At 36.5% G+C, this 14,903-nt stretch overlaps 1 protein-coding gene across 10 annotated transcripts in view; it reads left to right on the top strand.

The window, feature by feature from the left end:
* ATG7 (autophagy related 7) overlaps positions 1 to 14,903 on the top strand; it is a 102,293-nt gene that overhangs the window by 13,929 nt on the left and 73,461 nt on the right. For all 10 annotated transcript variants that reach the window (XM_040569035.1, XM_040569032.1, XM_040569036.1 and 7 more), the window contains 7 exons: positions 1,676 to 1,820; positions 2,231 to 2,389; positions 5,386 to 5,580; positions 9,744 to 9,947; positions 10,201 to 10,316; positions 11,042 to 11,117; positions 14,298 to 14,378. In XM_040569035.1, the coding sequence (XP_040424969.1) occupies positions 1,676 to 1,820; positions 2,231 to 2,389; positions 5,386 to 5,580; positions 9,744 to 9,947; positions 10,201 to 10,316; positions 11,042 to 11,117; positions 14,298 to 14,378 (976 nt within the window). The remainder of the gene's footprint in view (positions 1 to 1,675; positions 1,821 to 2,230; positions 2,390 to 5,385; positions 5,581 to 9,743; positions 9,948 to 10,200; positions 10,317 to 11,041; positions 11,118 to 14,297; positions 14,379 to 14,903) is intronic.

The following is a 14,903-nucleotide window of genomic DNA, read 5'->3' as shown; positions in this document are numbered from 1 at the left end:
AACCTGCAGGTTGTTAAATATAATGAAAATAAACATGGAGAACAGTTCAGCCTCTTGAAATTGTTAGGATGTGACAGGAAACAGCTCAGGAAACATGATCTTAGTAATTTTTATCATTTTGCACATGATATATGGCAGGGGATTGAAAACAGTCTAGTTCTACAGCCTTTTGGCTCATCTGCTTTCACTGACTACATGTGGGTGCTTGACTTTGAGATTGTCAGGGCATGTTGACCTAATGATTTAGGTTAACTTATTTTACCTAACAAGCTAAGCAGTTTTTGTCTTGCAATTATGTCAATTTAGAGTAGACATTAGGGAAGGCTCATACGAGGGCTTTTAATTCATTAAGTAAATGCAATTTCACCTTCTTTACTTATATGAACTCACTTCTTTTAATTCTCACAGAATGTTGGTAATCTGACAGCCTTGTCAGTTGTGATTTTGAACAATTGTTCAACAAATAATATGCTAGATACAGGGAAAATTATGCTCATGATGTATAAAGGAATGAAACTGTCAGGAATCTGAGAACATACATGCCTATCTGATTTGAAGACAAGAAAGGCTAAAGAAGCTTAAGAGATTGTATGAGAGGGACAAGCATTACTGTTCTGTGGGAAGCAATATTCACGTTTGTGAGGAGGGATCAGGAAAGTAAATGAGATAGTCATGCTCTGGACGGATTTTTTTTTTCTTCAGATATTTTCCCATGCTCTATGGATGGCTTGTAATAATTGTAATAACCTGATTTGATGAGAGCTTTAAGACTCTCTATTTTGATGAATATGTAAAATCTGACATTAAGTCGAACCTGGATTCCTTACCTCATTTTCCTTCAAAAATGTCCACAAAGAACTTACTTTCTTGAGAGAGCAAGTATAATAATTTGTGTTACTTTAAAAAAAAAAAAAAAAATATGGACAAATGGTCTGTCTTATCATTCAGCTTAACTGGAAAAGAATCTTGACTGAGACACTTTATTTTCATGCTTGCATCAATTTTGCTACTAAAACTTTATTTTATTTTTTTTAGAAGCCCTTAAACTTCTTTCAGTAGTGATTTCCTATTCTATTTTAAGCAGTGCAGTTGCAGCTTTGGAGAAATAGGTATAGGCATCCCTTTGTATATATTTAGCAGTTTTTTAATGTAGATTTGTTGGTGAAAGGTGAAGCTCAATTTAAGTATGTCAACCTAATCACTTCTATTTCTTATCAGGGAACTAAGGCCCTCCTCTTCTCTTGGCCCATTCATGTCTTCAGAATATTTGTCCATAAGTAGCATGTTCTTGTTGTACTTGAATACCATCATATAGCAGAAAGGTGGTAGAACAATAGATCTCAGACCTAGTGAGTTGGAAAGCAGAATAAGGAAAAGAGAGATAATAACTTTGGAGACCAAATAAAACATGGGTTCATTGCCATCAAGAGTAAAAACAAAGGAAAGCCAAAAGGCAGCAGAGATCAAATACAGAAGAAGGGAAGGGTGTCAGAACTACTGGCGTGTGCCTTAAGGAGGGAAAGCATAATGAATGGTCTGTCGCATTTCTTTTTCTCCTTTTTAAAAACAACAACAACGAAACTTCCTCAGTTGAAATAATTAATTGCTTTGTTGAAAAAAAAAAAAGCACAAGAACACATTCAGAAGTGTTGTTGCTATTTATTTTGTGATATAGGTTAGCAGAATCATCAGTGGATCTTAATTTGAAATTGATGTGCTGGCGGTTGGTCCCTACACTTGATTTGGAAAAAATTGTGTCTGCCAAGTGTCTGCTGCTAGGAGCTGGTACTCTAGGTTGTAGTGTTGCAAGGACCTTGATGGTAAGTCTTGAATTAATCATAAGAGAACCTTAACAGAATAGTAATTTGTATTGAATTTACGTAAGATTGAAAAATTCTGGAACAAATTGATAAACAAAATCAAATTCACAGTGAAGCACGTGAAATAAGTAGCTGTGCTGTTATTTGTTTTCAAGGATGTTTACCACATCCCACTGAATTTTGTAGCTTTTGAGGGATTACTGCTAAATAATATATTTAGACAGACCAACTTACCTCTTCTCTTAATTCAGAGTGAGTGCAAGGTGGTTGCTGTGAATAGCTTCAAAAGCTTCTGTAGCTTGATCTTGCTAGAAAAAAAATAAAGCTTTTCTTAAGTTTTTGCCGTTGGAGAGACAAAAGTATATGGCTAAGCCCATTGTACTTAATATACAAATTATTTCCTTGTTTAGGGTTGGGGAGTGAGGAAGATCACATTTGTTGACAACGCGAGGATCTCCTACTCCAACCCCGTGCGACAGCCACTGTATGAATTTGAGGACTGTCTTAGCGGTGGGAAGCCTAAGGCACTTGCAGCAGCAGACAGGCTACAGAAAATCTTCCCAGGAGTGGTAAGACTAGTATTTAAAAATCTCTTAATAAAACCCTTAAGAGAGTACTGATGGCTTTAAATAACTCTACCAAGTTCTAGTATTATTTAAGAATTATTGTCAGCACATGGGGTGGAGGAGGAATGCTAAATACATTGCGTATTGATAAATTTATAAGCGTTTTAATGGATAGGAAGTACTTGAAATAAACTGTATTGAGACAGTAGATATTTCTAATGATGAAATATAACTAAGGATCATCTGAATCATCTTGTGGCTCGTGGATGGTGATGTAATTTTTTTCCATGTCTATTATGTCCTATGAAAATTAGGGTAGTAGTTTGTAACAACCTGGGGAAGTTAGCAATACTTTTGGCCAAAGTACTCCTCTTTTGGGGAACCTGGAGGTAATAACTTACTATCAAAATGAAGTAGTCGAAAGGGAACAAAATATAAGAATTATATATTTTTTTGTTGCTATTTTGGAAGTGTTATGATGAAAGATCCACCAATGCCAGCCTTTATCCTTTTCGACACCAGGAGCATGCATTATATGAACATTATTCAGTGCACGGGTTTAAACACTCCTACTTTTCAGTGCTGAAAAAACTAGATTTAAATATATATACAGGTTTCTTCTATATCTGTACCTTTCTTTTGGGGTAGGAATTGATATTGCCTATAATTTCAGAATAGACACACTCTCACAGATTGCTCTATCGTGAACAAAATTTCTTTATACTCACCAGGCACTTGGTACAGGTCTCACTGCGCTGTTCATATTTTTTTACTTTGGAATTGAGACTGTCTTAGAGTTGGTAGCTATGTTTACCAGAGCTCAACTGACAAGCAGTATCTTAACCACTGAGTTTAACAACTAAAGGAGTTATGTACATACACTGTACAATTCTGTATTTAAAATGCTTCTGTTACTAGCCAAAATATTTGATCTGTGAACAGTGAAATATAGATCAGTTATGCTGTTGATGATCAGCACTGTTAACAAGCTTTACAGAAGCTCCTTTCCAAACACTTTTAGGTTCATTTTGTTTTGGTTGCCCTGTGTTGTTCTGTTTTTATTTGTATTATTCCTGTTATTGTCATTATTTAAGAATTTCAGTACTGGTACAAAGCAGTTACTTGATAAATATTATGCATTCTTTGTTTCCTCATGCCATGGACAGGTCTGATCAGCTTCCAGTGTGACTCAAACAATTTTATAGCTATTTTTCCAGTGTTTGACTGCAGAAGTGTACCTCAACCACTGCTACTGGTGACTTTTTTTTTTCCCCAAGGGACAGTTATTCAAATAACGTTTAAGGTATTGAAGCTGCTAGGTTTGCAGTTATCTCTTTAGCCACTGGACAGAGCATTTCTGTGAATTCTAGTGAGATTTTAGTATTTTGTAAACCTTGTTAACAAATTTCTGTGCAGTTAGTCTTCAACTTGACTTGTTCATTTTAATTTTTGAACAGCAATTACCTACTAAATCAGCACTCGAATGCCTTGCAGGGCCTTGGTAAGTTATTCATCAATACATTATTCATGTACAGCATGGATTAAGTTCTATGTTCCTGGCACAGCTTTTTGGAGCAGGTAATGACAATGAAAAGTAAAACCTCCTCCAGTGATTGCCCAGTGTCTGTACTGGTAGTGCAGATCCCAGGCTGTCCTAGCTGGGACACAGTGGAGTTACTCTGTTAAGAGCATTGTAGTTCACCTTGGACTCCACATTTACTCCTGTAGAAGACTTGAAAAAAAAAAGAAAGCATCCTTTGATGCACCCAAATGAATTTCTCCAAGCTGATGTATTTGTTGGTGGGTTACCTGATACTTCTTTTTTTTTTTCTTTAGGGATTTTTGTGATGTGCAGAATGTATACTTGTTTCTTCTGGTTATGTAGCTTACCTGGATTTATGACTTGTGCGTGCACTTGGACTATAGAAAATTGCTTTCCACCAACCTTTCTTCTCTGTCCATGTGATTTTTTTTTTCCATGTGATTTTGTTTGGTTCATCAAGCTTTTAAGTTTTGGCTTTAAAATTGTTAGTTGCTTAAGGTACAGTGATAGCCTTGGGTAAGGGCTATGCTTCTGTAACATAAATGGAGGATCAAATGTTCTCTGATACCAGATGGCTGACAGATTGTGTTAGTGTGTTTCCAAATAAGCGAGTGAGTTGTTTACATTGTATATGCTTATTTGGCTCTTTAGCCATTTTCTGCTCAATATGTTTTATCCAAATATGGAGTTGGAAGAGATGGATGTTTCTGCAATAGGAACAAGCTCTTTGAGTATCTGTGCAATGTGAGCCTCCAGGCAGCCAAGGCCTGGAGTCACAAGTCTCAGAAGTGGCTTTCTTACGTATCAAGTTCGTGTATGGCTGGTGAAATTATGCGAAAATCAATCAAGACTGTTGTTCTTCTCCTAATGAATTTAAAACATGAGAATGGATGATATGTTGTATCCATCTTAGTGTAACTAAATTGATATTCAGTATCAAATATAAACTTAATAGAGTGTCTATCCTGTTAATGTTGTGTGTAAAGTCTGCAAAGACAATCCAGGTCTTACATAACTTCATTTTGATGATAATTGTAAGAAAGATCTGTCTTCTTGCTTTTCTTGTGATGTTTGTTCCCTCTGGGACCAGAAGCAGTTTAGCTATCTTCTGGTAGTGATTTGTTAGACCTAATTAGCCTCCTGAGAGGCTGGGCTTGTTAGTTCAGGCACAGAGCCACCTGAAAATCATTGGTCTGTTCTCATGATCCAAACTAGTGCATTTGTGTTGAGCTGCTCTGTTTTGGATAAATATAGCAGCTGAGACTACCATTCACTCAAACTTTTGCACTGTGCTTTAGTTTGTAGTATTGATACACTAAGAGATATAAAGAATGAAGTTGCCATTCTGCCAAACAGTAATTAAATTTATATTCTACAATTTGTATTGCACTTATAATAATTCTATTAAGTCACATGTTTATCTTTTAATGTGTTTATTTTTTCTATCTCCATGCAGAATTCAGAAGGCTATAACATGAGCATCCCTATGCCTGGCCACCCAGTGAATTTTTCTGAAGTAACGATGGCACAAGCTCGAAAGGATGTGGCTACACTTGAAGAGCTTATTGATGCTCATGATGTTGTTTTCCTACTTATGGACACTAGAGAGAGTCGGTGGCTCCCAGCTGTTATTGCAGCCAGCAAGAGGAAGGTATTGTATCACACATTGATTAAACAGGAGCTGAAATACAGTGAGAAGGAGGTTAGCAATCGGCTGTATATACCTAAAAGACCCATACGGGGCACTGAAACGTTTGACCAGCCTGTTGTGACTGTGCAAAAATGTTGTCTTGTTTTCTGTATCCTCAAAGATTCTGCATATGACAGAAAGAGAATGTTGAAGGGAGGAAATAGGAACTTCAATCATAAAAGTATATGGGTTGAAAGGGTCCTCTGGCAGTGATCTGATACAAATCCCTGTTTGATTTAGGGCCAACTTACAGCATGTTTCTCAAGGTCTTCTCTAGTCAGCATCTTTTGAGCATCTCTAAGGGGAGATACTGCATAGTAAAGTGACAGAGAAGTGACTTCGTATAAGAGAAACATTGTAAGGAGGACTAAACGCATTAAAATAATGATTGACTGAAAGGGAATGTGAACTGTAGCAACTTGTTTGAAACTATATTTTCAAAATTTATCTTAAATGTGAAAAAAGAGAAGGTGTATTCTGAACTTAAAAAGCACATCAGCACTTTTTTGGTCAAAAGTTAAGGTTTTTTTTCTAATTACCTTATCTGATATATGCTGTTGTGCTGAGCCAATGCATCTAAACTCTGTACATGATTCTTAATCAGGTAACGCAGAAATAGCTAAAGCAATCAACAACATAACAGCAATATTGTCATGTTAGACAAAGAAATGACATGAGAGGGCTACAGTACATGAAATTAAGATCTTGAATTCTTATATTAAAAAATTAGTATCCTAAACTTTATATTCTGTATAGTTAATATTATAGGAGATCGGTAACACTATATGCATAAGTGTTAATGTAGTCAAAATGTCAAAACATCTTTTGTGGTAGGTGTACATGAAGCAGATTGAGAAGTAATACATAAGCTTAACAGAAATGTTTCCAGGAGAGTCACAAAAGCATTTGGGGAGAATAATTTCTGCCATGTTCTACAAATCAGATATCTGGATCAGATATGGATGGTGGAGCCTTTAATTTTGTTTAAATATTGTTGAAGACAACGTGGCATCCAAACTTTTCCTGTGAAAGAATATTCTAAATCACACAGGATTACGGAAACTGCATAGTTCTCTCAATTACTACAGTGTGGAAAATAGTGTTTTGTAGAATCTAATTTATCCTGAATACTTATTTCCTTTCCCACTGTGACATAGACCTTAGTAAAACAGTCTCTACTAATCCTGATATTTCTTAATTTAGGAATTGTGCAGTTTTGTGTTTGCTCAGTTAAAATAGCACAATCGGAAAATGCCTATGTCAAACTTTGAAGATGTCAGCTTAACTGCAGTGCACATCCTGGGTGTTTTGTGGCACAAGTGTAATGATGTCCATAGCAATTTAAGTTGTGAACTTAACACAAGAGAGTAAAAGAAAACAGTACATGTGGCAGGGCTGTGTCAATGTTATTGGATATATATATTTTTTATTTCTTGACTTCAATGGTTTTTCGGCTATGGCAATTCTAGTTTCCTAATCCTTAGTAGCTGTGTGTGGTTTCTTTTGTGTGTGTGTGTGTGTGTTGCACCTGGGGCACAACAACCCCAAGCAGAGCTACAGGCTGGGAGATGAGTGCTTAGAAAGCTGCCTGGCAGAGAAGGACCTGGGAGTATTGGTTGATAGTCGGCTGAATATGAGCCAGCAGTGTGCTCAGGTGGCCAAGAAGGCCAACAGCATCCTGGCTTGTATAAGAAACAGTGTGGCCAGCAGGGCTAGGGAAGCGATTGTCCCCCTGTGCTCGGCTCTGGTGAGGCTTCACCTTGAGTACTGTGTTCAGTTTTGGGCCCCTCGCTACAAGAAGGACATGGAGGTTCTCGAGCGAGTCCGGAGAAGGGCGACGAAGCTGGTGAGGGGTCTGGAGAACAAGTCTTGCGAGGAGCGGCTGAGGGAGCTGGGGTTGTTTAGCCTGGAGAAGAGGAGGCTCAGGGGAGACCTCATTGCTCTCTATAGGTACCCTAAAGGAGGCTGTAGAGAGGTGGGGATTGGTCTATTCTCCCACGTGCCTGGTGACAGGACGAGGGGGAATGGGCTAAAGTTGTGCCAGGGGAGGTTTAGGTTGGATATTAGGAAGAACTTCTTTACTGAAAGGGTTGTTAGGCATGGGAATGGGCTGCCCAGGGAAGTGGTTGAGTCACCATCCCTGGAGGTCTTTAAGAGACGTTTAGATGTTGAACTTAGTGATATGGTTTAGTGGAGGGTTTCTTAGTGTTAGGACAGAGGTTGGACTGGGTGATCTTGGAGGTCTCTTCCAACCTAGATGATTCTGTGATTCCGTTTTCATAAAAAGTGAACAGTACAAAGGAGAGAATACAGATTTTTGGTATTTGCAAATTAGTTTTATCTTGTAATTTCAAGTATATTTCCCTTTCTCTTGATGTTTGTTCTTCTAAACGTAACTGAATTTCCTCTGGTCCTGCGTTGCAAGCAAGAAAGATTATTTTCAAATCATTTAAACAATGAAAACACTAAGTAGAACTCTCCTTTTTGGTTTTGTTTTACAAAAGCTAAGGATATAGTTTGTTTTTTTCTTATTTGACATTGCTTATGGTATTTCATATGCCAAATTACAACAGTATTCTATTTCCTCAGGTTAAGCATTACAAAAAAGTAACCACTAAAGTTAGAGTGTATTTTCTTTAATTCTTTATCTTAAGTCAATTTAAAGAGGTTTCTGATCCTAAGCAATAGCTCTATATGCTGAAGTTGTCTTTGGTACTGTACTTCGAGGCCAAATTTCTTAATTTCTTTGATAGTTCTGTGCTGTTTGACTGCTTAGTGTCTGACTGCATCACCGTTGCTTCATTTTCATAAGATCACTGTGATGTACGCAGATGGGATTCTCTGTCACCGAATATGCACAGCAATGAAACCTCAAGGCATCCCAACTGAAATGCTTAGCATCTGCTTCTCAACGTACTTTGTGTTAAGCATATAATGAGAGCTCTACTTCAAATGTAAATTTGTAGAGCAGCTGCAAGTCTAAAGTACTGCTGAGGTTTTGACCTTAAGGTCTCAAAACAGGCATGTGGGGAAAAATGAAGAACGTTATCATAATCTGTGTAAATTTATCTATAAAGGGGTACATGGGTAGTCAATTTCCCCAGGGAGTTATCATTCAGTTGCATTAATGATCTTGCATCTACTCGCAGTCCTTCCTCCCAAAACAATTTAAGGACAGTTTAAGGACTGGTTCTATGATATTCTGGTCATAACAAAAACTCTAACTGCTTAACTTTTATATAAAACTTCAGATTACTCTCAGCACTTGTCACAAGTTGAAGGGGAAAATAATGACAAAGCAATTGTGCATCATTGCTGGTTGTGGCCCCCATGTGACTAAACAGATGCGTATGAAGACCATAAGTAACAATTGCTTTCCTCTCTGAGCAGGATTTTTGGGGGTAACAGAAGTCACATAGAAGTGTTTAAAGTGTTATATTGGACCACAGTGAAGTGAAAGGATACCTACTGAGAATCTCAGATGATATGAAAGCTTGTTCTGATAGCCAATGTGGTACTTAAATGGCATTTGAAATACTGTAGCACTCGAGTTTCAATGTTTGATATAGAATGTGCAGCAAACTGGAGAATAAACTCTAAGTGGGAACCAAAATAAGATGTTTCAATAACAGTACTAATTGCTGTATGAAAATTGGACCAAATATGAATATATGGATGTTGATCCATTTCAGTGCATAACTGCTCCAGTAACTTCAGTGAGGCACTGAATGTTACTGTGAAGTTGCCTTCAAATGTTAACTAAAACAACACATTTATGGAGTTCCTGTGCCAGTGTTGTCTGCAAGTGTACATAAGTTTGTGCAACGAAAAAGGAAGTCATTCATTTGCATCACCTTGCCCTGAAATTGTCCCCTAATTGTGGACTTCTGAAACAATTTAGCATTTTTAAATGCTTTACAACTGGAATTTTCCACATATCAGAGAATCTGATTTGGGGTTTGCTGTTTTTATGGCTAGGATGATAGATAGGTGGCGAGGCTGTCTGTCTACAGATTTTTGTTTGTTTGTTTTGACATTTACAGTGAATAAAACCTTGAGGCCTTTTTTCCCCCTCCCATTTAAAGCTCAGTTCAAATTCGTTGTTCTCTCTTTATTGTTCATAGCTGGTCATCAATGCTGCATTGGGATTTGACACATTTGTTGTTATGAGACATGGACTAAAGAAACCAAAACAGCAAGAATCTGGTGATTCATGTTTTAGCAATGCCTCCGGTTCTTCTGACCTGTTGGGATCATCACTCTTTTCAAATATCCCTGGCTATAAACTGGGTTGCTATTTCTGCAATGATGTTGTGGCACCAGGGGATGTGAGTAGAACCTTATGCAAATGGTGATGGTTATGCATCTCTTTTGTTGTGAATTTAATTCTTATTTCCTTTAAATGGTATTTCATCAGGGATCCTTTTTATGTTGATGTACAGATAATTAAGAAATAGTTCGTATTTTATTTGGAACATCAAAGAAATGAATTGCACATAACGAAAGATGTTTTGTGTAGTAGAGCAGCTAATTACTTTTGAGTTACTTTTTTCTTTTTTTTAGAATTGTCTATCTTTGTAGTCCACCAGGGATCGGACATTGGATCAGCAGTGCACAGTCAGTCGACCTGGATTAGCAATGATAGCTGGAGCTCTTGCAGTGGAATTAATGGTTTCTGTTTTACAGCATCCAGAAGGGTGAGTCATTTCTGAGACAAGGAGTGGAGTTTGAGAGATTCTCTGAGAAATGAGTTTTTTAATATAATCTTTTGGGAGAAGGAAGAGGAAGTACACGTTAAGTAGGGCAGTTCTGTAATGTGTGATGTTGCCTGTAAGTTGATGTAATTTATAGGCCATATCTGCTGTGTTACTGTAATTTAACAGTATTAAGAGAACTGAATCATCAAATCTATATATTTTTTTATTGGAGACTGGCAGTTTTCCCTCCTTCTGAGCTTAAAAGTAGAAAAGTACTGAGAATACTTCAAAAGAACAGTGTGTTTCCTGTTACTAGATCTTGGCATTCCTTTGCTCAAGAGTGTGTTTTAATGTAATGAGGAACTGTCGTAACCAATTCTGTCACACGAAGGGCTTTCAGATAAGCAAAGTGTTTCAAGATCTTAGCTAAAATTAAGTGGGTTTAATTCAGAAATGACTCTGGAATGCTCTAACCTGAAATTTAGACTTGTTTTTTCTCTTTAAAAATCTTTGAAAGAGAAGGAGAGCTAGGTTTGGATATGAGTATGTTACAAGTCTCCAAGACTTGTTCTGAAAAAGGATTCCTGTATTCTCTTGCTGAAGCCTGGTTACTAGTACGAAACAGACTTTCCAGGTTCTAAACTGCAACCTGTAATGAAACGTATTGTAACTTACTGTTCAGTATGTTGTCTTTGTTCTGACTTTCATTCTTGGATTTTTGGCAGTGGTTATGCTGTGGCCAGCAGTAGTGATGATAGAATGAATGAACCACCTACTTCTCTTGGACTTGTTCCTCATCAGGTAAGTAATCTGTGAGTAAAAGTTTTCGTTTAAAAGCTGGATACTGATATGAGACAAATATCACAGCCTGTCTCCTTAATAAAATACACTGTATGTTGATCTGATCCTTTTCCCACAAGGAATGAGTCTCTGTGTTTGGTTTAAAAATAAATAAGAAGCCATCATACAAGGCAAGGTGGTAGCGTTCCTGGCAATGTTTCTGTCCCAACACTGCCTACTTAGCAGGAATTTATTTGGACAGAGGAATCCCCTAGCAGGCAACATTTAAATAATGCAACCTCTGACTTTTCCTTATCAGAGCTGAGACTGTGAGCATCTCAAAGTTGCTCTTTCTTTTTAAATTCGCTCCTAGGTTGAAAAATAATGTAAAATTCAGCCAACATCTATTATAGTTCTCTAAAATATTCATGAATTTTGGATGCAGTACGTCAGTCTTTATGATGTTCTACTCAACCCAACTTGAGTTACAAATTAGTGTTTAAGGTACTGTTTTCAAGATAACAAAGACAAGTCTATCCAGTATATTGATACGGTCTTTCAAAAACCTGTCCTGTTGATCTTATCCACTTAATCAGATATCCTGTGATGTATCACTGGGGTTTTAAAGTCTTTTGCTCCTCTTGCTTTAGATTGCTTATCTGAGTATCTCTTTGTTCAGATGCATCTGTTGTATAAATAATTCTTTTTTGTTTATAAATGGTGTCTTTGGATTTTCTTTATTTTTTGTGTGCTCAGAGTGAATCTTAACTCAGAAAAAAACGAACGTACTACTGTGCTTTCTTTTCTGATGTCCAGGTAATCACAGACAAGACTACATAAAATTAGTCTAATTTTGTTTATAATTTTATGTGGTAACCAGTATTTATGCATGGATCATGTTTTGCAGTGGGGTTCCCTGGGCTTTATCTGTCTTTTTTTCTCTGTTAACTCTGGAATCTCTCCAGTTCTCGATCTCAAGAGTGTCTCTCCCCTGCCCATGGAGCTTTTCTGCTTGTTACAGTGGACACTGTCAGCTACAGCCTTGGTAGAGAATATCCAGTTCTCCAGTGGCTTGTTCTGATACTGTCAGAGTACCTTGTAACAACTATCTGTCCTCACTGGTGGTCATAATCCATAATTTGCTCATCTGGAAAGTTATCAACAGTTTCTGGCTTTGGTGCTAATTGATTTGTTTGTAACTTTCACAATGACTGACAAGTTGTTTGCAGTCAGGGCACTCCATTATAAACTTAAGTTACTCCCTTAACCCACTTGTAGCTAATATGTTAATGCTGTTGTCAACAAGACCCAACCTGAGACAACTGCTACAGTATCTTTTTGCTCTCCTATCTCAAGAGGAAGAGAGCCAAATCTGTCTGTCATTCATTTGATGATCCAGGATAATCTCCTCTGATTTAGTTTTGAAGAAGATTTTGCTTTCTTAGTTGAAAACTGTATGTCATAATTTCCAGGTAGCATAATTAAAATCTTTCATAGTTTTCTGTAATCATCTGGATGTTTTCCTCTGATATGAAATAATACTGAGGTGTTTGTTTTTAAAAGTAATGTCAATAATTTTGAAAGTTAAATCTTTGAGTCTTGTCTTACAAAGGGACTTTGTTTCAAAATTATGACTTTATTCCAAACCTCTGGAAAACAGTTCTGAACTTTCTCTTAGCATCTAAGAAAAGTGATTTTTTTTCCAAAGAAAAGCTAGAAATATTAAGGTATTTAGCATATACTTCAGCAAGTTTACTCTTTCTACTCAAAAAATAATCTGTTATTTTATATATTTCCTTATGAGAATGTTTTGACTCTAGTCAGATCTGTCTGACATTTTTTATACCCCTATGTGATTTTACATGCGTTATTTTTCTGTTTTGGGCTATACTTCTGAGATTTGATTAAAGTCCATGTTTGAGATGGATCATAACTTAATAAAAAGATATCACTTGTCAAATGTATATCTGTTTTCACACTCGTGCAGTGACTGTCTTGAATGTCTTCTCTAGTTAGACATTCTAACACATATTTAGTAGATATAGATTATAAATAAAACATGTTTTTGAAATACCGTGACAACTAATCCTTTTACAACTGCTGGTTTATTTGAGCAGTCATCCATCTAATCAATTCAGTGAGCACGTTACTTTCTCTAGGAATCTAGAATTAATGTACTTTCTGGTGTGTTTTTGTGGTGTTCTATGATTATTTTATTAGCAGTCCTCGGTATTGAGAACTTGTTCCTTTGTGGCTAATAAATTCTGTACACTCATAGTCTTAGTCTGTCATAAGTGAACCAAACATATTTCCAGGGAGTGTCTTGGAGTTCCCAAGATAACAGAAATACAAAACATGTGGTGTCAGAAAGACTTGATTTTCTTGTTTTGCTCTTTTCCTAGGCGTGGTTTTTGGTTGAGAATGACTGCATTTTTGCAGTCAAACATTGTGTATGGCTTGATTTTTTCTACAAAATTATCGTGGAGTTAATGCTATTTAAGTTGCTAGTGGCTTCCAAGATGTGTGCCATTGCAACTGCATTAAATGTGTAGAGTGTGCTTTGGAAGTGTTTTCTATGATAGACTTCCATGTTAATTCAAGCATTATTAATTGTATTGCAGAGCTACATAAGTTCTGTTCTTAGTGAGCGCTCTGTATTGTAGCAGACTTGTAAAAGCACAGAGTAAAAAGGATGGTCAATATTACAAAGAGTTTCAAAGAGTTCAGTCAAACCATGCTCCACGTTGTTTGCAGAGCTATCCCTGTTACAAGAAACTATGGTCTAGAATTTTAAAATTAAGTATCAGTAATATTGTATTAACAGCATAATTTAGGAATGCACAACAGTAATTATTTCCCATCTCTATAACATATGTTTTTTAGATTGTGTTTAACTTGTTATACCCTGATTTTTTGGGGACTGGAAAATTAAGTAAAAAATAAACTCAAACTGCAGGTGGTGCTGTGCCTCTATGTTTAAACAGTCTTGTGTTCAGACAGCTGTACCATTATATATAGAAAAACATCAATATATGCTGTGTATAAATTCAGTACAGCTGGTGGTGGTGACCATCATTGTGTTAGACCATTACTACCCTAGTTATAGCTGTTCATCATCATTATACCAAATGTGTCCAACTCAGGGAATTTTGGAAGTATGTTTTTTATAATTATAAGTGTTGTATTTTTTTCATCTTCCAGATCCGTGGGTTTTTATCAAGATTTGATAATGTTCTGCCGGTCAGCCTGGCATTTGATAAGTGCACAGCCTGTTCCCCCAAAGTAAGTCTGAGTTTTCGCTGTACTTTGTCTATATACAGAATGTTTTGCTCTAGGTCAGTGTTGGGATGCCAAGGTCTGCTTTGTATTTAACATTTTCTTAGGGCTTGGAATCTGCGTTCTCTTTTTTGCTAAAGTTCTTTTTGCCCTCATGCTCTTTTTTTAGCTGTTTTCCGATTTTTTTTTTTTTTGCATAACCTATCGGCATGCTATCTCCACAAACATTTTGCTCACAGCTGGATGAAAGCAGAGATTAGAGATGACACATTTCAGAAAAGTTTATCACATGTACTGTTAAATGCTTCTAGCTTTATAGGAAGAAATAAAATTGCCATTTCTGTTTAAGAAATTTTCTGATGTCCAGGGAGTAAATGTATCTCTTTAAATGTCTTGAAGTTAATATTGTTACAAATATATGAAGTTGTCTAAACTTGTGTTTTATGGTACAAAACAATATATAAAGAGTATATAAGAACAAAAGTACTTCCATAACATTTCTTTATTGAAAAAACTTTCATTTTGATGCTA

Source organism: Cygnus olor, chromosome 10 (genome assembly GCF_009769625.2).
Source record: "Cygnus olor isolate bCygOlo1 chromosome 10, bCygOlo1.pri.v2, whole genome shotgun sequence".
NCBI classification, from domain to species: Eukaryota; Metazoa; Chordata; class Aves; order Anseriformes; family Anatidae; genus Cygnus; species Cygnus olor.
This window is presented reverse-complemented; position numbering and strand designations above follow the sequence as displayed.